The sequence below is a fragment of the Orcinus orca genome, chromosome X, assembly GCF_937001465.1.
Source record: "Orcinus orca chromosome X, mOrcOrc1.1, whole genome shotgun sequence".
In the NCBI taxonomy this organism is placed as follows: Eukaryota; Metazoa; Chordata; class Mammalia; order Artiodactyla; family Delphinidae; genus Orcinus; species Orcinus orca.
Genome location: NC_064580.1, coordinates 58,767,582 through 58,790,910, shown reverse-complemented (window position 1 = coordinate 58,790,910; position 23,329 = coordinate 58,767,582). Strand labels below are relative to the sequence as shown.

Sequence of the window (23,329 nt, the reverse complement as noted above, 5' to 3'; positions counted from 1 at the left end):
CAGATTGAGAAACTTCAGATATGTTCATTAGTCATCGTGAATCTTTGAAAACATAGATTTAAGCTTTAAGTTTTCAATTGTAGCTAAATCAAGATCTTCACACATTTCCCGAAAGACTAGTTCTCTTCATTTTGAAGTGAGGTCAGGACCTGTTTGAAGTGAATAAGCATGTCCAAGCCTGATGAGATAGTGTGATAAGTGTAGGATACAGCTGTGAGCTGGGGTTTACCCCTCAATGTTCAGAGAGCTGAAACATTCCCCATGAGTCACCCTTTTGATGCTTGTCAACCTAAGAATTATTCTCAAGACTCAGCAAAAGGCGGGAATACCCTCTCCCGTCCTTTTCCTCTTTCCAGCTGGCACTGAAACAAAAATTACAATACAATGAACAATAGTTTATCTAACAATAGTTAGATAAATGAACAATTTATCTAGAGCTTGCTATGTGCCACAGACTGTGCTAAATGTTTGACATTCAACATCTTCAACATCTCTTTGAGTCCTCATAACTTTTACGAGGTATTTCCTCATTTTACTTAGAGGTAACTGAGGTCTAGAGAGATTAGATTTGTTATGGATATCGAAGTCAAATACTTGATTTTATTGTATTTTTGAGGCTTCTGATTTGCTTGAGAGAGAGAGAATGAGAATGAGGGAATGAATATAGAATCAGAGTTTTTTGAGAATTTTAAAAGCTTTCCAAAATCATATAGCCCGTTCCCCTCAATGGCCAATGATTTTCTCATACCGTATACTTTTGCCTTTGCTATTCTCCTTTGGGTGTTCTGAGTCTCAGCTTTGAACATCAGAGTCTGGATAATACAGTTAAGACTGGGGCCACTGTGCTAGTGGGTCAGGTATGTGTACTTTGAAGTAGACTGAGTTCCTCAGTCTGGTGATACTGCCTATAGGGATTTTGGGAACCAGGAATCAGTGGAGGAGCATTGAGATTGGGTGAACTTTTTCTTTGCTCTGAGATTTTGGGACTGATGGCTGAGTCACTGCTACTTTTTTGGATTAAGACTTTTAAAAATATCCCTGAAAATGCCTAGGCCTCCTCTGTAGTTTTCCAAGTATCCCTACAGGTGAGAATATTATAGAAAGAATGGAAAAATAGCTTTGGAAGCAGATGACCCTCAGGGTGAATCCCACCTCCGTCCTTTGCTAGCCGAGTAGTCTTCAACAAGCCAGTCTACCTTCCTGAGCCTTGTTTCCTTCATTTTAAAAATGGGGCTAATAATTAGGCTTACCTCAGTTGTTGGGAGCGTTCAACGAGATAAATATATCAAGTACTTTGTACATAGTATTGCCCACCAAATTCTAATGCCTTCCCACCCCTTTATTATATTGACAGGAGATTAACTTTATCTTAGTGGTGACATTCTTCCATAATCCCTGGTATATATTAAGTCTTTGTAGTCAATGTGGTGTTTTCTAGAGGTCCTTAGATCATTGTTAATTCATGGTTGTTAGATGATGCAGAACTCTTCACTTCTCCAGCCTTAAAGTGTCCTAAATAGGTATAAAAGTAAAACTCCACTTGAAACCTGTCCTTCCACTCTTAGTAGAAAGCATAAATCCATGCCAAGCGGATGGAGGTGTCCTTAGCAGGATCTGACTTCATTCTTTCCTCAGTATCCTCTTCCCAAGGCAACTGGCCAGAGGAATGGACTGACAGAGCATGGATTATAGACATATTAGATATAATCAGTGGGAGTATAAAAGAGTTTCATATAAGAGGTACTGTGTTTTAAGGGGATAGGGCACCAGATTGGGGGTTAGAATTCTTGGGTTCTAGTCTAAGTTCTACCACCTACTAGCTTTGGAGCCTTGGGCAAATCGCTTCCTCTCTTTGGACATTAGTTTTCCCTTATATACTGTATGTGTAGGACTAGATAGGATTCTAGAATGTGTCCTGTAGAAGAACCTTAAAGTCTACGTGTTGCAGAGACCAAAGACAGGCCTGGTGACAGCCCTCTTTAAAAAAATGTTGGCTCTTAGTAACAACAGACATGACATTTTCAAAGTTCTGTGCATACTCTAAGGTAACTTGGTGACACATTTGATGTTTAAAGTGGTCTCTGCCAAATGCTAAGAGATTATTTTTGACCCCATCACCACCTTTGTTTCTAATGAAGTTCAGAGAATAGTTTTTCTGATATAACCAGGCCTCAGAAAGTGCAACACAGACTCAGCCAGAGCGTAAATGGAGACTCAGTGGAAAGCTGAGATTCATCGGGGCCAAGTCTTAAATCTTTGATTTATAGAAAGGCGAGATGCTTTTTGTACAATCTGATATTTGCAGCCTTGAAGAGGCATCTGGGGAGAATCTGGATGGTTACTCAGTTCTGCCAAAATTTCCAAGAGTTTGGATGACTGTGGATCTCATGGCTTTTGGCAATTGAAAAATGATTGTGTTGTGTTAAATTTCTTCTATTTTTCACGCCTAAAAACTTGACAGAAGAAACTGGGAGGGGGTTAATATATGATCAAACTCAGGAAAGAGTTTCATGAACCGCCTTCCCAGTGAAGGTGATACTTCTTCTGTCTGTGCCTCAAAGCACAACAAATATTGTCATCCAGCTTTAGTCCTCAGGAACCTTCAGAAGAAGGATTTCCAGGAGTTGGACTCCTGACCACCCCAGACAATAGCCAAGGCCCAACGAGTGAAATAGTATCCCTTGGATATTGAGTTCTCTTAGCCCAGGCCTTTAGAATTCAACTCAGCTAATATCCACTCAGGGCTAACCATGTTCCCAGAAAAAAATATCATTGGTTTGCCCTCAGACTCTGCACTGGCTACCCTCTGTGATTTTTCCTGAAGTCACTATCAAAGACCACAAAATTCTACGTGTTCTTAACCAGTCTACAGAAAGCCAAATCAGTCTGCCCTCTTTCTGGAGTTTTGGAAAGTGGGAAAATAAGTTTGACTTGATACTGTTTCCACCCAAGGAATTACTTTTTAAATTTAAAATGTTTCCTTCTATGTTATATAGTGGAAAGAGTGTTAATCTTGAAATCAGACAAATCTGAGTTCATACCATAGCCCTGCCACTTATGCCTTCTCCTGCTACTGCTATCACTTCCCCTTTACAATGATTGCATGAGATACAGAGGAGCTAGTTTTTTATCCTGTGCCACCTGGTATTTGGCTCCATCTACCCCACACATTATGACTGTCCTATTCCTTTAGGATTTATTTCTTCTATATTCAGAGGGTATATAGTTGTTCATTTCTCAGAACATGCTTTTCATGGATACTCAAGAAGTCAAAAGAAAATTAAGTAAAACAGACAGAGTTTATTTTCTTGGGCCTCTCTTAACACTTTTTCATCTCTAAAAGTTTCCCCCTCATTAAAATTAGGTTGTCAAAATTAAGTCCAGAGATCTTGGGCCCATCATCTATTCTTCCTCTCTTAAGAGAAACTATAGATATTTTGCCAGGTTTTCATTCCCAAGCCACTAGTTATATCTTAGTTTGTAGTCCTCTTTTCAAAGAATTGATGATACAAATTAAGTTTCATAAATACTAAATTCTTATCACATACCAGGCAAAGTTCTAGGCACTGGGGATACACTTAAAACAAAGGCCTTATTTCATGGATCTTATATTCTATCGGGGAGGGACAAATGATAGACAAGTCAATATATTTGTCAGGTGGTGATAAGTGCTCTGCAGAAAAAACAAGGTAAGGGATGGATATCTTATAGAAGGTGGTGTTAATATGATACTTAGGCAGAAAACTGAATAAAGTAAGGGTATTAGCCATGGTGGATATCTTGGGGAAGAGCAATTCCAAGAATAGTAAACAATGAGTGCAAAGATCATGAGGCAGAAGTGTGCTTGGCATGTTGAACAGCAAAGAGGCCAAAGTGGCTAAGGTTGAATGAGCAAGGAGGACATATTTACTCCATTTCTTTTCCCAAAGGGAATAGCAGTAATACATAGGTTAAAAAGAGATCTGATGTGGGGCATTTGGAGGGCCCACAGAACAGAGAGGGAGGTAAGTGTATTCTTCCTACTATAGTAATTGCCAGTATTTTCACATTAAATCTTGGCTCCAAGGTTTACATCTGTAGGTCAGCTTTGGGGAGGATGTTGCAACCCATTTTGACTGTAGGGTTATCCAGGCCATGTTTTAATTTTAGAAGGACACACAACAGGAAGTATCCCCTCTGTTTTTCTAGTCTTTTCTCATTTAGAGAAACTGTGGTTTTAAGCCTACTGAGCATCTTCTCTGAACACTGCCTATGGGCACATCGGCAGAACTGGCCTCAAAATGTTCTCAACCAATGTCTCAGTCTACCTGGAGGAGACAGAGCCTGTAGAGATGGTACCCTGTTCAGGTGCATTTGGTAGCTCTCATTACAAACCCCCAAAGTTAGTGACCCCTTATCCTTCTTGGGGCCTGGGTAGCTCCTTGAAGATGAGCAGGCTTCAAGGAAGGAGTTTGTCGATGAGAAGCAAATAATTGGTGTAACTAGAGGAGAGAAATAAAATAATTTAATCTGGCAGAGACCTTGAAGAGCTATCACGTCCACAACTTTTGATTTGCATAGCACATAACCACTTCATCCCTTATTGCTTTAATCTCAACCTCCCTCTGTCCCCCAATTCCTTCCCCTTCCATCTCACCTCTCCCTCCCTCTCTCCCTGCTTCTCTCCAAGGAAATGTGAGTTTAAGTCCTTTTTAGGGTTGCAATAGTTACCATTTATAGAATGCTTAATATGTTCCAGACTAGGCTCTTTACATATGTCGTCTCATTCAATCATCACAACAACCCTATGAGGTAGATGGTATTATTATCACTATTTTGCAACTGAGGTTTGCAAAATGCAAACTGAGCCTCAAGTTTGAGGCTCATATAGTTTAAGTACTTTGCCCAAGGTTGCATAGGTAGTAAGTGGCAAAGCCTCTACACAGCTGATTCTGACTCAAAGCTACCTCTTTAATCTCTATTTTATACTCTATTTCCCCAATTCCAGTTGGAGAAGAAGCAAGTGAGAAAAATCTCTATTGTTTAATAGGCCTTGAGGGGCCTGGCAGCCAAGATCCATCCATTCATTCTAAAAAATATCATTGAGCTGCTTCCTCTTGCCTGGTGTCCTAGTAAGGGCCTAGCTTGTAGATATGAATGAGATAAAAATCTCTAGTGGCAGGAAGCTCATGTTACTGGCAGGGAATTTGGAGCAACTAACACTCAGGGTACAGTGTAATAACTACTGTGATGAAGATGTACATCAGATGCTATGGGAGCAAATGGAAGTGGAACATATCTCTGTCATGGGAGTCAGCTAAGGCTTCACACAGTGTTAATGAATGAGTTGAGACCCCAAAGTTAAAAGGGAATGAATTAATTAAGGTACAGGCTAACTTCCTGTAACAAAGAGCACAGCAAATTCAGTGGCTTAAATAAGAGAGAAGTTCATTTTGCTTTCATATAAAAGTCCAGAGGTGAACAGTCGAAAATCGGTGGAGTAGCTCTGCTGTCCTTACCACTTGGCCTTAATGTTTGGGCCCTACATACCTGTTCCATTGGTCTTCATCAAAGAGAAGGGGAAAAGAGACAATGGAATGCAGACAATTTCTTTATAAAAAGATGATCCAGAAGTTTGCATACATCACTTCCACTTATATTTTATTGTTTAAAACTAAAGTGCATGGCCTTACTTAGCTATAAGGGAAGCTGGGAAATGTAGGTATGGGTATTCAGCTAAAACTCAGTGAGTTCTATTATTAAAAGGAAGAAGGGCAAATGGATACCGTAGTATAGGGTGAAGGTAGGAATAAATGGAAGATGAGACTGGAGATTGTAGGCAGTGGCCAGATTATAGAGCACCTTGTGTACTAACTACAGAGTTTGGACTTTGTCTCAACAATATTGTGGAGTCACTAAAATATTATAAGCAGAGGAGTAAGACAATTATATTTTGAGTTTAGTTATTGATACTTTGGTAGGTTAAAAAAAGAGTGACATGAGGCACAGAGAACAGTTAGAAGACCACTGTAGTAATATTAGAGAGACATAATGAGACTTTGAACTGAGGCAGTGTCAGGGAACAGAGAGGACAAATTAGAGAGATATTAAGGAAGTATAATTGATGGATCTTATTGACTTAATGGATATGGGATGTGAGAGAGAGGGAGGATGCTAGGGTAATAATGCCCAGATTTCTGGCTTGGACATTAGCATTATTTTAAGAAATAAACCGTTACAAGAAAAGAGTTAAATATGTTTAATTTTAGAAATGTTGAGGTTGAGATATCTCTGGGATATCCAGATGGCAGTATTGAGTAGGCAATTATATATATTGGTATAGAAACTATTAGAGAAAACTGATAGTGTAAGCCATGAGAGTACATGAAATTGTTGAGAGAGAGAATGAGTCTAGATTAGTGAGATCATTAGAGGACTGAGAATACAATACTGGGGAAGATCAGCATTTAGGAAGAGCCAGTAAAAGAGACTGGGCAGTGTTCAGAGATGTAGAAATATAGTTATTCAGAAAGGTAAACAAGGATAAAGAAGATGTGGTACATATATACAATGGAATATTACTCAGCCATAAAAAGAAATGAATTGAGTTATTTGTAGCAAGGTGGATGAAACTACAGACTGTCATACAGAGTGAAGTAAGTCAGAAAGAGAAAAACAAATACCATATGCTAACACATATATATGGAATCTAAAAAAAAGAAAACAAAAGGTTCTGAAGAACCTAGGGGCAGGACAGGAATAAAGACACAGACATAAAGAATGGACTTGAGGACACAGGGAAGGGGAAGGGTAAGCTGGGACTAAGTGAGAGAGTGGCATGGACATATATACACTACCAAATGTAAAATAGATAGCTAGTGGGAAGCAGCCGCATAGTACAGGGAGATCAACTTGTTGCTTTGTGTCCACCTAGAGGGGTGGGATAGGGAGGGTGGGAGGGAGACACAAGAGGGAGGAGATGTGGGGATGTATGTATATGTGTAGCTGATTCACTTTGTTATACAGCAGAAATTAACACACCCTTGTAAAGCAATTATACTCCAATAAAGATGTTTTAAAAATAAATAAATAAAAATAAAATCACCCAGTTAGTTCTCCCTTCTCACCTGGGAGAAGGGAGAACTAACTAACACAATTTAACACATCATTTTATTCAGATATGATTTAGACACAGCATGAACATTAGCTCGAAAATTTTATTATTCCTGTATTTTTTCCAAATGACAAGTATTTAAAAATAAAATCACTCAGTTCTCCCTAAAAAAAAAAAAGAAAGGTAAACAATAAAGCATTCTTAGATCAGGAATGTCAGCTTGTATCAAGTGCTGCAGCAAAGTAAAAGTAAGGATTGAAACGTGCCCATAAGATTTGGGAATTAGGAGGTTAGTGGTGATTGTTACGAAAACGGTTACAGAAGAGCGGTGTGGACAGAGACCAGGTTGAACAGCAAATGGGATACAAAGAAGTGGAGGCTGGGGGATTGTGGAATAACACCAACAAGATGGCAGTGTAGGAATTTCTAGCACGGCTCTCTTTTGCAAAATAACAATTTGAACAACTATCTGCACACAAAAATATCTTCACAATAGCTAAGGAATCCAGGTGAGGGATTACAATACCTGGTGAATCACAGAAATAAGAAAAACAATGAGGAAGAAAGATAGAGTCACCTGTCTTTCACCCCTCTCCCAAGCTCCAGCAGCCCATTGTGGAGAGACACACTCCTCATGGGAGAGGAGAGTGAAATGAGCATCTGATTTCACTGTTAACCCCAGTACTGGCTGGCCCCAGCATCAGACCTACTACTGCAGACTTAGGTGTCTCCCATGGCCCCAGGCTCCCAGTGGGCTCCTGCAAACCCAGGCCCCTAGCCCACCCAGTCATCCACCAGCTTCTGTGGCCCCAGACAGTTCCCACAGTCTCAGACAGCTCCTGTAGCACGAGGCTCCCAGCAGCTTCCTGCAAACCCAAACTCCCAAAACACCCAACATCACCGAGCACCTATAACCCCAGGCAGCTCCCAAGGCATGAGGCAACAAGTGGGCTCCCACAAACCCAGGCTCCTGGCCCACCCCATTGTCAGCCAGCTCTCATGTCACCAGGCTACTGGTGAGTTCCTATGAATGCAGTTTCCTGATCCATTCCAGAATGGGTCAGCCCCCAAAGACCTAGCCTCTAGACCAGCTCACATAGACCAAGGCTCCCAGCCTAACTCAATGCCAGGATTGCCCCTATGGCTCAGGGTCCAGGCAGGCTCCTGTCAACCCAGGCTTCTGGCCCACCTCAGTGCCAGGCAAGCACCTGTGGCCTCAGCTTATAGTCTGGCTCCCAGAGAACCAGACTCCTGGCCTGAACTAGCAACAGGCTGACCTCCATAGACTTAATCTCCAGGCTGACCCTTGAGACCCCAGATTACAGTCCATCTTCTATGGCACTAGGCTCCAGGTTTGCCCAAAGGGCAGACCAGCCCCCATCACCCTAGGTTTTAGTCCAGTCCCTATGAAATCAGCCTCCTTGACCCATCTGGCACCAGAATAGTCCCCATGGACCCAGATGGTAGGGCCACCCCAGTGATCCCCTGAGCCTAGTCAGCCCCCATGGACCCAGATCCAGATTCATCCACATGAACCCAGATCACAGGCCCATCACTGCAGACTCAAGTGTCAGGCCTACCTCAGTGAATCCAAGCCCCATGTCCATACGCTTGGATCCAAACACCAGGCCTGCCTGCCTGCTGACCAAGGTGCCAGACCTGCCTGCCCAAGAACTCAAGCAGTAAGTCTCCTTCTGGACACCACCATATGGCCCATCCAGAATCTCAGTATGAGAATGTGGAGAAAAGGGAACCCTAGTACATTGTTGGTGGGAATGTAAACTGGTGCAGCCAATATAGAAGGCAGTATGGATGTTTCTTATAAAACTAAAAATAGGACTACAATATGATCCAGCAATTCCACTCCTGGGTATATATCTGAAGAAAATGAAGACATTAATTTGAAAAGATACATGCACCCCAATGTTCTTCACAGCATTATTTACAATAACCAAGATATGGAAGCAACCTAAGTGTCCATCAGTAAATGAATGAATAGAGTGGCTGTATATATATATATATACACACAATGGACTATTAGCCATAAAAAGACTGAAATTTTTCCATTTGCAACAACATGGATAGATTTAGAGGGTATTATGCTAAGTGAAATAAGTCAGACAAAGACAAATGGTGTATGTTATCACTTATATGTGGAATCTAAAAAATAAAACAATTGAATAAAATATAACAAAACAGAAACACTCACAGATATAGAGAACAAACTAATGGTTATCAGTGGGGTGAGGGAAACGGGGAGGAGCAATATAGTGGTAGGTGATTAAGAGGCATGTGTGTATAGTATATATAAAATAAATAAGCTACAAGAATATATTGTATAGCACACGGAATATAGCCAATATTTTATAATAACTTTAAATGGAGTATAATATGTAAAAATATTGAATCACTATGTTGTATACCCGAAAATAATATAATATTGTAAATCAATTATACTTTCATTAAAAAAAGAAATTCAATGGACTATAAGAAAACAAGATAAACAAGTAGACGAAATTAGGAAAGCAATGCATGAACAAAATTAGAAGTTCAACAAATGAACAGAAACCATTAAAAAAAAAAAGAAATCCTAGAGTTCAAAAATCAATGACTAGACTGAAGAATTCAATAGAGAGCTTCAATATCACACTCTACCAAATAGAAGAAAGAATCAGTGAATTAGAAGAGTCATTTGAGACCATCCATTCAGAGGAGCAAAAAGAAAAGAGAATGAAAAAGAGTGGAGAGAGTCTTTGTGAATTATGGGGTCCATTAAAAGAAAGAATCTATGCATTATTGGAGTCCCAGAAGTCCGAGAAGGAGAAGAATGGGAGAAAGCTTATTTAAAGAAATAATGGCTGAGAACTTCTTAAATCTAGGGATACACTTATGAAGCTAACTATCTCAAAATGTCAACCCAAAACAGTCTTCTCCAAGACACATTATGATGAAACAGTCTAAAATCAAAGACAGAGAATTTTAAAAGCAGACAGAAGGAAAAAAACCCTCACATATGAAGGAACCATTATAAGGCTATCAGCAGATTCCTCAGCAGACACCTTGCAGGTCAGGAAAGAGTTGGATGATATATGCAAAATGCTGAAAGAAAAAAAAAACCTTCCAACCATGAATATTTTACACAGCAAAGTCATCTTTCAGAAATGAAGGAGAGATAAAGACTTTACCAAACAAACAAAAGCTGAGGGAGTTTATCAACACTAGACCTGCCTTTCAAGAATACTGAAAGGAGTTGTTCAAGCTGAAATGAAAGGACACTAGTAATGCAAAAATATATAAAAATATAAAACCTACTGGTAGAGGTAAGTATATAGTGAAATTCAGAATACTTTAATACTGCAATATGTTGGTGTGTTAATTATGTAACTCTAATATAAACTCATTCTTCTCAAGTGCACATGGAACATTCTCTAGGATAGATAATAAGTTAGGTCATAAAATAAATGTAAGCAAATGTAAGAAGCTTGAAATCGTACCAAGTATTTTTCTGATCACAATGGTATGAAACTAGAAATTAATTACAGGAAGTAAACTGGAAAATTTACAAATATGTGGGAAACAACACACTTCTGAACAACCAATGGGTCAAGCAAGAAATCAAAAGGGAGGTCAAAAACTATCTTGAAAGGCATGACAATAGAAAAACAACCAATCAAAACTTATGGATGCAGAAAAGGCAGTTCTAAGAGGGGAATTTTACAGTAATAACATTTACATTAGACAAAAGAAAGATCACAAATAAACGTTCTAATTTAACACCTCAAGAAACTGGAGAAAGAACAAACTCAGCCCAACGTTTGCAGAGGGAAGGACATAAAAAAGATCAGAGCAGAAATAAGTGAAATAGAGACCAGGTAAACCATAGAAAGAGGAATGAAACTAAGTTGAGTTTTTTAAAAGATAAGTAAAACTGAAAACCTTTAGCTGGACTAATAAATAAAGAGAGAAGATGCAAATGTATAAAATCAAAAATGAAAAGAGATACACGACAGAAATACAAAGGATAATAAGAGACTACTATGAATAATCATATGTCAACAAATTGGAAAACCTAGAAAAATGGATAAATTCCTAGAAATATACAAGCTACCAAGACTGAATTATGAAGAAATAGAAAATCTGAACAGACTAATAGTGAGTGAGGAGATTGAATCAGTATTCAGAAGTCTGCCAAAAAAGAAAAGCTCAGGTCCAGATTGTTTCATTGGTGAATTCTACCAAACATTAAAAGAAGAATTAATGCCAATTATTCTCAATTTAAAAATTTGAAAGGAAAAAACACTCCCAAACTCATTTTATGAGGCCAACATTACCCTCATGCCAAAGCCAGATAAGGACTCTACAAAAAAAAAGGAGGAGGAGGAGGAAAGAAAGAAAACTGTAAGCCATAGGCCAATATACCTGATGAATATAGAAGCATAAATTCTCCACAAAATACTAGCATACTTAATTGAACAGCACTTTAAAAGAGTCATAGACCATAATCAAGTGGAATTTACTTCTGGGATGCAAGGATGGTTCAACATATGCAAATCAAAAAATGTGATACACTACATTAATAGAATGGAAAATAAAAATCTCAATATATGCAGAAAATTCATTTGCCAAAATTCAGCATCCTTTCATGATAAACACTCTCAGCAAATTGGGTATGGAAAGAACAAACTTGAACATTACCAAGAACATATAGGAAAAGCCCACAGCTAACATCATACTCGATGGACAAAGGTGGACAACTGTCCCTCTAAGATCAGGAACAAGATAAGGATGCTCATTGTGACCACTCCTATTCAACACAGTACTGGAATCCTAGCCAGAGCAATTGAGCAAGAAACAGAAATAAAATACATTAAAATTAGACAGGGCTATGAATTTCTGATAATTCTTTATTGGATGCAAGACATTGTTAATTTTACCTTCTTGTATGATGGCCATTTTTTATTGCTATAAATAATGTTCTTGAGCTTGTTTCTGGGGTGCAGGTAAATTACCCAAGAACAGCTTGATGCTTTCAAGTATTTCCCTTAGGCTTTTTTAGGCAGAAAATGAATACGATTTAGTCTAGGGTTAATTTTTCTTCATTAATGGGGCAAAATTTGTCTGTGTACTGTACTCAGTACCCTATGAATTATTTAATAATCCACTGTGGCTGGTGAGGACAGGAATTCTTCCAGCCACTGTGTGATCTTAGGTAATTGCTTCCTCTAATTCTTTCATGTGGTTCTTGCATCACACGTAGGTATTGATTAGTAGGCAGCTAAATTCGGTTTTTTTAACATCTTTATTGGAGTATAATTGATTTACAATGGTGTGTTAGTTTCTGCTGTATAACAAAGTGAATCAGCTATACATATACATATATCACCGTATCTCCTCCCTCTTGTGTCTCCCTCCCACCCTCCCTATCCCACCCCTCTAGGTGGTCACAAAGCACCGAGCTGATCACCCTGTCCTATGCAGCTGCTTCCCACTAGCTATCTATTTTACATTTGGTAGTGTATATAGGTCCATGCCACTATCTCATTTCGTCCCAGGTTACCCTTCCCCCTCCCCGTGTCCTCAAATCCATTCTCTACATCTGAATCTTTATTCCTGTCCTGCCCCTAGGTTCTTCAGAACCTTTTTTTTTTTTGGATTCCATATATACGTGTTAGCATATGGTATTTGTTTTTCTCTTTCTGACTTACTTCACTCTGTATGACAGACTCTAGGTCCATCCACCTCACTACAAATAACTCAATTTCATTTCTTTTTATGGCTGAGTAATATTCTATTGTATATATGTGCCACATCTTCTTTATCCATTCATCTGTTGATGGACACTTAGGTTGCTTCCATGTCCTGGCTATTGTAAATAGAGCTGCAATGAACATTGTGGTACATGACTCTTTTTGAATTATGGTTTTCTCGGTATATGCCCAGTAGTGGGATTGCTGGGTCATATGGTAGTTCAATTTGTAGTTTTTTAAGGAACCTCCATACTGTTCTCCATAGTGGCTGTATCAATTAACATTCCCACCAACAGTGCAGGAGGGTTCCCTTTTCTCCACACCCTCTCCAGCATTTATTGTTTATAGATTTTTTGATGATGGCCATTCTGACTGGTGAGAGGTGATGCCTCATTGTAGTTTTGATTTGCATTTCTCTAATGATTAGTGATGTTGACCATCATTTCATGTGTTTGTTGGCAATCTGTATATCTTCTTTGGAGAAATGTCTATTTAGGTCTTCTGCCCATTTTTGGATTGGGTTGTTTGTGTTTTTGATATTGAGCTGCATGAGCTGTTTGTAAATTTTGGAGATTGATCCTTTGTCAGTTGCTTCATTTGCAAATATTTTCTCCCATTATGAGGTTTGTCTTTTGCTCTTGTTTATGGTTTCCTTTGCTGTGCAAAAGCTTTTAAGTTTCATTAGGTCCCATTTGCTTATTTTTGTTTTTATTTCCATTTCCCTAGGAGGTGGGTCAAAAAGGATCTTGCTGTGATTTATATCATAGAGTGTTCTGCCTATGTTTTCCTCTAAGAGTTTGATACTGTCTGGCCTTACATTTAGGTCTTTAACCCATTTTGAGTTTATTTTTGTGTATGGTGTTAGGGAGTGTTCTAATTTCATTCTTCTACATGTAGCTGTCCAGTTTTCCCAGTACCACTTACTGAAGAGGCTGTCTTTTCTCCATTGTATATTCTTGCCCCCTTTATCAAAAATAAGGTGACCATAGGTACGTGGGTTTACCTCTGGACTTTCTATCCTTTTCCACTGATCTATATTTCTGTTTTTGTGCCAGTACTATATTGTCTTGATTACTGTAGCTTTGTAGTGTAGTCTGAAGTCTGGGAGCCTGATTCCTCCAGTTTCGTTTTCCTTTCTCAAGATTGCTTTGGCTATTGCGTTTCCATACAAATTGTGAATTTTTTTGTTCTAGTTCTGTAAAAAATGCCATTGGTATTTTGATAGGGATTGCATTGAATCTCTAGATTGCTTTTGGTAATATAGTCATTTTCACACTGTTGATTCTTCCAGTCTAAGAACATGGTATATCTCTCCATCTGTTTGTATCATCTTTAATTTATTTCATCAATGTCTTATAGTTTTCTTCATACAGGTCTTCTGTCTCCTTAGGTAGGTTTATTCCTAGGTATTTTATTGTTTTTGTTGCAATGGTAAATGCGAGTATTTCCTTAATTTCTCTTTCAGATTTTTCATCTTTAGTGTATAGGAATGCAAGAGATTTCTGTGCATTAATTTTGTATCCTGCTACTTTACCAAATTCATTGATTAGCTCCAGTAGTTTCTGGTAGCATCTTTAGGATTCTCTATGTATAGTTATCATGTCATCTGCAAATAGTGGCGGCTTCACGTCTTCTTTTCCGATTTGGATTCCTTTTATTTCTTTTTCTTGTCTGATTGCTGTGGCTAAAACTTCCAAAACTATTTTGAATAATAGTGGTGAGAGTGGGCAATGTTGCCTTGTTCTTGATCTTAGCGGAAATGATTTGTTTTTCACCACTGAGGATGATGTTGGCTGTGGGTTTGTCATATATGGCCGTTATTATGTTGAGGTAAGTTCCCTCTATGCCTACTTTTTGGAGGGTTTTTATCATAAATGGGTGTTGAATTTTTGTTGAAAGCTTTTTCTGCATCTTTTGAGATGATCATATGGTTTTTCTCCTTCAGTTTGCAAATATAGTTTATCACATTGATTGATTTTACGCAGCTAAATTCTTAAATAGTACCCCTGCAAATCTTCAGAGCTCTCTGTGCAGCTATCTCCTTTCTGGTACCCTGCCCTCAAAACTCTCTCTTCCTTGCCCTCCTCCTACTTGCAACTCAGTGTCTTCAGCTAATGGAGACTGCTGGGCTTCTCTGGGTTTTTCTTCCTGTATTATGGCCCGAAGAATCTTTCCAGGCTGTAACATGGTACAGTCATGGGGCTCACCTCACCTCATTTATTTTTCCTGTCTCTCATGGATCACTGTCCTTAATTGCCAGATTTCAAATGCCTTCAGAATCATTGTTACATTTTTTCTAGTTTTTTAATTGTTTCATGCTGAAGTTGTAAATCTAATTTCTTTTGCCGTATTTTGGCTTGAGGAGAAAGTAGCTGTTATGGTGTTTTCAGAGGATAATTTGGCCTTTTATAACAGAATTTTAAATGTGTTTGTTTTTTGGCCCAGCAATTCTAGTCACTCTTCTAGTTGCTGGAGTTACAGCATGAACACAATGATATACTTCAGTATTGTATACAATCGAGTGGAGAGACAGACAACAAAAAACTAAATAAGTATTAAATACAATATACTATGTTAGAAAGTGATAAGAAAAAATGTTAAATAGGGACGGGGGATGGGAAGCACTTGGTAGAGGAAGCATGTCAAAGTTCTGATACATTTGCCTGGAAGGACTCACTGAGAAGGGTATATTTGATCGTTAATCCTACTGGAATCAAGAGAGCAAGCTATATGGATATCTGGAGGAAGAGCACTCCAGGTAGAAAAAACACTCAGTGCAAAGTCCCTGGTGTGTTTGATGAATAGCGAGGAATATTTGTAATAGCTACTATAGTGCCTAAGCAGATGCTCACAAAATGGTAGCTATTTAGAATATTATTACTAATGGTGGTGGAACCAGAAATATGACCTAAATGTATATGACCTCAAAGCTCATCTGCTTGCTACTATGTCATATTCTCTTTTCCGTATACCATGAGACATTGAGACATATACAGCTTTATGATTCTTCTTACCTTGTTCTCTATCATTGTGCAGCTTTTACACAGGCTTGCCTTGTGTTCCCATTCATGTAAGTTTTGTGACTACAATCTATGTTGACTCTTGCCTGATAGAATGTTGGGCTGTGACATTTCTCTTTGCATTAATCATTGGGGTTGATTTCATTATTGCAATGGACACTGGTCCCCTTCCTCCATCACCACATATGTGTGTCTTCCCAAAATATTTTCACTCTTCCCAAAAGTCATTCTCCCCAGGGACAGGAAGATCTTAAGTGCATATGAGACATTATATACAAATTCTAATCACAGCTCCTCCCTCACTTACCCAGCACTTTTTACATCTTCCAAGGCACTTTGTGTTTGTCCTATCTTTTTTGAATAAGTAATGCATACATGGTATGAAATTTTTAAAGATCAAAGTGATATAGGGGTGAAAAATAAGTTTCCTCCATACTTCCCTTAGCCACTCATTAGTCCTGTCTTGGGGCAAACAATGTAACCAGGTGTGTTTTTTTGGGGGTTGTATCTTTTCAGAAATATTGAATGCATGTGGGTGTTTTTAATCATTCGTCACACACCACCCCTACCCATACAATGTACCTTGACTACCCTTTTCACTTGATTCTCACTCACCACACCCTGTGATAGGTGGTGTTCCCACCAATTTACAGATGAGGAAGCTAAGGCTCAGAGATGTGAGATGACCTTTTTCTGGGTTTTGTTGGCAGAAGTAGTGACTTTTTTACAGTTTCCCAGGCAGTAAGTGGAAAATCCAGGACTGATGTTGCAGGTTTTTAAAGTAATGATCTAATTGGTTTTATTAAATGATCCATGTATTGGGCAGCATCCCATCTAATAAATAGAAGGGTGCTCTCCTGATGTTGCAGTTTTTGTCTGCATTCTTTCCTCCACACTGAGAAGTACCAGATCCTGCACCTCAAACATGATAGGAGATCTCTAAACACTTGCTGGTAGCTAGAGTGATTAAGAAAATCCCCACAATTCCTTTAGTCATATTAGAATTGCTATGGCAGACTTTAGGTGTAATGCTGATGGGCATCAACTGGTAGTTAGCATTAAGGATACAAAAAGTTGATCTTTCTAATTGTTTTCTGGAAATATTTCCCCTCTACAGATTTATTCAGGTCCACCTGAGGAAAGTACTGCACCCCCAGTGCCTCCACCTCGAGTGACAGCAAGAAGGCACAAACCAATCACAATTTCGAAGCGCTTGCTGAGGGAAAGGACAGTTTTCTATACTTCTTCCCTGGATGAAAGTGAAGGTCAGTACTAAAGTTTACCCTTAGCTTCTTAATATTGATTGGAGACAAAGAGAATATTGAAAGGAAGACATGGAGGCATAACCATCTTTTCTGAAAAGTTAGACGTTTTCTGGGTCCTGGGCCAGGCAAGCCAAGGTTTGTAAAATTTGTGCCCAGAGAGTGAATTATTCTTTTGGCAGTGGATAGGACAGAGATGAACCTGTAAAATCAGCTACCATTTTCCCTTAGCAGACCAGTGAAGGATACAAGGTGTTCTTAGATCTGTACCTCAGTACATTGAAATGAGTGAGCAATGTGTTTTCTGAATGTTCTGAGTTTTTAAATACAAATTCAGTTAACATAGAGAACTGATGGCTGAATAGGAGTTTCTAGTGCTTGTCCCTTCACAGTAATGTGAATTCAAACAACCATCCATGCATGAAAACCCCTTCATGAAATCTATGGAATCCAGATGAGAGTTCAGAGAACCTGGGTTGAGTACAGAAATAAGAAAAGGTACATTGCAGATGCTAGAAAGGACATTTTCATATTACCCATGTCACCCTTCCCCCAAGCTTACACAGTGTAGTTCAGGGAGAAATCCCCTCCACATGGAGGAAGGAGAGTGAGATGAGCACCCAACTTTACCTTGGACCCCAGCAACAGGCCCACCCCAGTAAACCCGAGCACCAACCCATCCCTCATTTTTCCAGACTCTAGGCCAGCCTCCACCAACCCAAGCTCCAGACCTGCCCCAGCACTAGGCCATTCTCTGCAGCCCAGGCACCAGGCCTGCCCCTGAAGACCCAGAATCCAGACCCATTACATGCCAAGCTGGCCCCTGTGGCTCTAGTCTCTAGGACGTAACCATAGTTCAGCATACAGTCCAGCCTCCTGCGGATCCAGCCTCCAGGTCTGCCTCAATGCCAGGCTAGCCCCCTGGACCCAGGCTTCAAGCTCTCCCCTGTAGATCCAGGATGAAAACTTGCCCATCCACTGACCCTGGCACCAGACCAGCCTACCCAAGGACTCCAGCAGCAAGCCCACTTCTGGAGCCTGCCAGGTGGCCTAACTAGAATCTCTGGTTGTGCTGCCTGACCAAAGGCTTTCCTTGCCAAAGCCAGGAAGATGTGCCTGTTTCTTCAAATAGGTAAACACCCACTCAAGGTCACAAGGATCAGGAATAATCAGGGAAACTTAACACCACCAAAGGAACAAAATAAAGCACAATGAACTCATCCTAATGAAATGGAGATCTATGAACTGTCTGAAAAGGAATTCCAAATAATCATCTTAAAGAAGCTCAGTGAGCTACAAGAGAACTCAGACAACTAAACAAAATCAGGAAAATAATACATGAGAAGTTCAAGAAAGTTATAGAAATCATAAAAAAAAGAGAACCAAAAAGAAATTCTGGAGCTGAAGAACACAATGACTGCATTGAAAAACTCAGTAGAGAGCTTCAACATCAAACTCGAACAAGCAGAAGAAAGAATCAGTGCAGTCAGACAGGTCACTTAAAATTATCCAGTCAGAGGAACAAAAAGAAAAAAAGATTGTAAAAGTGAAGAAAACCTAAGAGACCTATGGGACACCGTATACAAACCAATATACACATATGGAAGTCTCAGAAGGAGCACAGAAAGAGAAAGGGGCACAAAGATTATTTAAAGAAATAATGACAGAAAAATTCCTAAATCTGGAGAAGGAAATGAACATCTGGATCCATGAAGCCCAAAGAAACCCAAATAAGTTAAACCTAAAGAGGATTTAACCAAGACACATTGTTATAAAATTCTCAAAATTCCAAGACAAAGAGAATTTTGAATGCAGCAAGAAAAAAGCAAATCATCAAATAAAAGGAAACCCCCATAATACTGTAAGCAGATTTCCCAGCAGAAACCTTGCAGGCCAGGAGAGAATGGGTTGATATATTCAAAATACTGAAAGGAAAAAAACTGCCAACCAGGAATACTATACTGGGCAAAGCAGTCCTTCAGAAATGAAGGAGAGATAAAACGAAGGAGTTGACTACCACCAGACTTGGTTTAAAAGAAATGTTAAAACATATCATACTAAGTGAAGTAAGCCAGACAGTGAAAGACAAATATCATATGAAATTGCTTATATGTGGCATCTAACAAAAAAAGATACAAATGAATCTATATACAAAACTGAAATAGACACACAGACATAGAAAACAAACTTATGGTTACCAAAGGGGAAAGTGGGTGAGGGATAAATTAGGAGGTTGGAATTAGCACATATACACTACTATATATAAAATAGATAGCCAATAAGGACCTACTGTATAACACAGGGAAATATACTCAATATTTTTAATAACCTATAAGGGAAAAGAATCTGGAAAAGAGTGTGTATATATATATATATATATATATATATATATAAACTGAATCACTGTACTGTATATATAACTGAATCACTGTGCTGTACTCCTGAAAATAACAGGACGTTGTAAATCAACTGTACTTCAATTAAATAAATAAATAAGACATGCTAAAAGAGGATATTCAAGTTGAAATAAATGGACAGTAACAACATGAAAACATATGAAAGTATAAAACAAATTGGTAAACATAATATAGCCTAATTCAGAATATTCTAATACTGTAATAGTGATGTGTAAACCACTTTTAATTCTAGTATGAAAGTGAAATTACAAAAGTATTAAAAATAACTATAGCTACAATAATTTGTTAATGGATACACAATCTAAAAAGTTATAAATTATGACATCAATAACATAAAATGTAGGGGTAGCAGTCGTTAAAATGTAGAGTTATTATATGTAGTCAATGTTACTTTGTTAGCTTTAAACAGACTGCTATAACTATGTTTTATGTAAACTTCATGATAAAAGACCCCAAAGCAATCTTGAGAAAGAAAAGCAAAGTTGAAGACTTTATGATTTCAAAATATACTACAAAGCAATAGTAACCAAAAGAGTATAGTACTGGCATAAAAATAGACATATATACAAATGAAACAGAATAATGAGCCCTGAAAAAGTACACACATTTATGATCAATTGACCTTTGATATAGGTGTCAAGAATACACAATGGGAAAGTATAGTCTTTTCAGTACATGGTGTTGGGAAAAATGGATATCCACATGCAGAGAAATTGGATCCTTATCTCACACAATGTACAAAGATCAACTCAAAATGGATTAAAGACATAAATGTAATACCCATAGCTGTAAAACTACAAGAAGAAAATGTGGGGGGAAAGCTACTTGGCATTGTCTGGTCTGGGCAGTGATTTTTTTGGATATGACCCCCAAAGTATAGGCAACAAAAGCAGAATGGACAAATGTGATTGCATCATGCTAAAGAGCTCCTGCACAGCAAGGGAAACAATCAAGAAAGTGAGGAGACAACCTACAGAATAGGAGAAGATATTTGCAAATCATATGTCTGATAAGGGGTTAATATTCCAAAATACATAAGGAACCCATACTACTCAATAATAAGAAAAGAAATAACCCAATTTTTAAAGGTCAAAGGACCTAAATAGACATTTCTCAGAACAAGACAAATAAATGTCCAACAGGTATATGGAAAGTTACTCAACATCACTGATCATCAGGGAAATGCAAATCAAAACTACAAGATATCATCTCACACCTATTATAGTTATTACAAAAAAATGACAAAAGATAACAAGTGTTGACAAGAATGTGGAGAAAAGGGAACCCTTGTACATTGTTGGTGGTAATGTAAATTAGTACAGCCATTATGGAAAGCTGTGTGTAGGTTTCTCAAAAAATTAAAAATAAACTACCATATAGAGTTGTCAACTGCCTGGCTGAGTGTTCAAGGCATACTCAAACATTGATACAGAGCCCCTTTGCAAACACTGGGAGTCATATTGGTTCTTAGTGTTTTAAGGCAATCTCTGTCTAATCATTAGCTGACCACAAAACTAACTAAGCCGTGTCTTTAGTGGCCACACTCAACAAAGAATACAGATTTAACATAAATGGGTGAAAAAAGTCAGTAAACTAACAATAATAACTAAAATAAACAGCAACAACAACAAATCTTGGGGAGAAGAGATAATCTGATTTTCAGAGTTGCTATATTACTTAAACTGTCCAGTTTTCAATAAAAAATTATGATATATCTAAAGAAACAAGAAAGCATGACCCATACACAGGAACAAAAACAAAAAGCAATCAAATAATTGCTACCACATAACCCAGCAACTCCACTCTTAAGTATGTACCCAAGAGAAATGAAAACACAGCTTCACAAAGACTTACATTTGAATATTTATAGCAGCTTTTTTCATATCAGCCAAAAACTGTGAGCAACCTAAATGTTCATCAACTGATGAATGAACAAACTGTGGTATATGCATACAATGGAGTACTACTCAACAACACATAGGAATGAACTACTGATACATGTATCATCCCCATCCTCCAGGTATATCAGGTTCTTTCAGGACCTCAAGCATGCCCTCATAATCCAGGCCTTTGCACCTGCTATCCCCTTTGCTGGACACTCTCCCTTGGCACTTTCGCATGGCTGGGTCATTCTTATGCTTCAGGTCTCAAGATAAGTGCCACCTCCTCCAAAAGGCCCTCTTCAACCACCAAAGTGGCTCTCCTTGGTTGTTTGCCTCTGTCCCTAGTTTGTTTCACTCATACCACTTATTAACAGTTCTTCATATTTTGTGATCTTGTTACTTCTTCTTTTTTTTTTTTTAAATTTATTTATTTATTTATCTTTGGCTGTGTTGGGTCCTTATTTCTGCGTGAGGGCTTTCTCCAGTTGTGGCAAGCGGGGGCCACTCTTCATCGCGGTGCGCGGGCCTCTCACTGTCGCGGCCTCTCTTCTTGTGGAGCACAGGCTCCAGACGCGCAGGCTCAGTAGTTGTGGCTCACGGGCCTAGTTGCTCCCCGGCATGTGGGATCTTCCCAGACCAGGGCTCGAACCCGTGTCCCCTGCATTGGCAGGCAGACTCTCAACCACTGCGCCACCAGGGAAGCCCTCTTGTTACTTCTTTTTGGTTGCCCACAGAACAAAAGTTACCAACTGTGTCAATGAAAAAATATAAACTACCATATGATCCAGTAATTCCACTTCTGGGAATATATCCAAAGGGAATGAAATTAGTATCTCGAAAAGATATCTGCACTCTCATGTTCATTGCAGCATTATTTACAATAGCTGCATATGGAAGTAGCAAAATGTTCATCAACAGATGAATGGATAAAGAAAATGTGAGAGATACATAGACACACACCCAGAAACACACACAGGTGCACACACACACACACAAAATGGAATATTATTCAGCCTTAGGTACAAAAGAAGGAAAACTTGTAATTTGTGACAACATGGATGAACCTGAAGGACCTTATGCTAAGTGAGATGAGATAAGGGCAGAGAGATAAATGCTGCATGATTTCACTTATATGTGGAATCTAAAAAAGTCAAACTCATAGAAGCATAAAGTAGGATGGTGGCTGCCAGGGACTTAGGGGAGAGTGAAATGGGGAGGTGTTTGATCAAAGGGTACAAGGTTCAGTTATTCAGGATGAATATGTTCTGGAGATATGATACAGCATTGTGACTGTAGTTAATAATACTATATTGTATACTTGAAGTTTGTGAAAAGAGTAGATCTTAAATATTCTTACCACACACAAAATTTGAAACTATATGAGGTGATGGATATGTTAATTAGATTGATTGTGGTACTCATTTTACAATGTATTCATATATCAAAACATCACATTGTATACCTTAAATATATACAATGTTTATTTGTCAATTATATCCCGATAAAGCTGGGGAGAAAATCAGCTCACATGGATTAAGTACTATGCTAGGTGGAATTAAGACAGTCCCTGGCCTCAAGGAGTTTATAGGCTAAATGGAGATAGATAGATGATAGATAGATAGATAGATAGATAGATAGATACAGATAGATAAACAAATAAATGCCATTTAGTTGAATAATTGCTTAGTATGGATTCTGCACCCATTTTAAATGGGCCTCTCTCCTCACTAGTCTGTTGAGACCTTTTTTGTCAAGATTACCAACAATCTCCATGTGCCACTCCACTATTATCATACTCAGCCTGTGAGAAGCATTTCATTTTAGTTACTCTTCCTTCTTGAAACACTTATTCACTTGGCTTTCAGGACACCAAACTCTCCTCCTACCTCACTAGACATTCCATTTCA

At 38.6% G+C, this 23,329-nt stretch overlaps 1 protein-coding gene across 6 annotated transcripts in view; it reads left to right on the top strand.

Moving 5' to 3' along the window:
* Positions 1-23,329, top strand: part of OPHN1 (oligophrenin 1) — a 603,167-nt gene that overhangs the window by 542,169 nt on the left and 37,669 nt on the right. For all 6 annotated transcript variants that reach the window (XM_033439137.2, XM_033439136.2, XM_033439135.2 and 3 more), the window contains one exon: positions 16,978-17,125. In XM_033439137.2, coding sequence (XP_033295028.1) covers positions 16,978-17,125 — 148 coding nt within the window. The remainder of the gene's footprint in view (positions 1-16,977; positions 17,126-23,329) is intronic.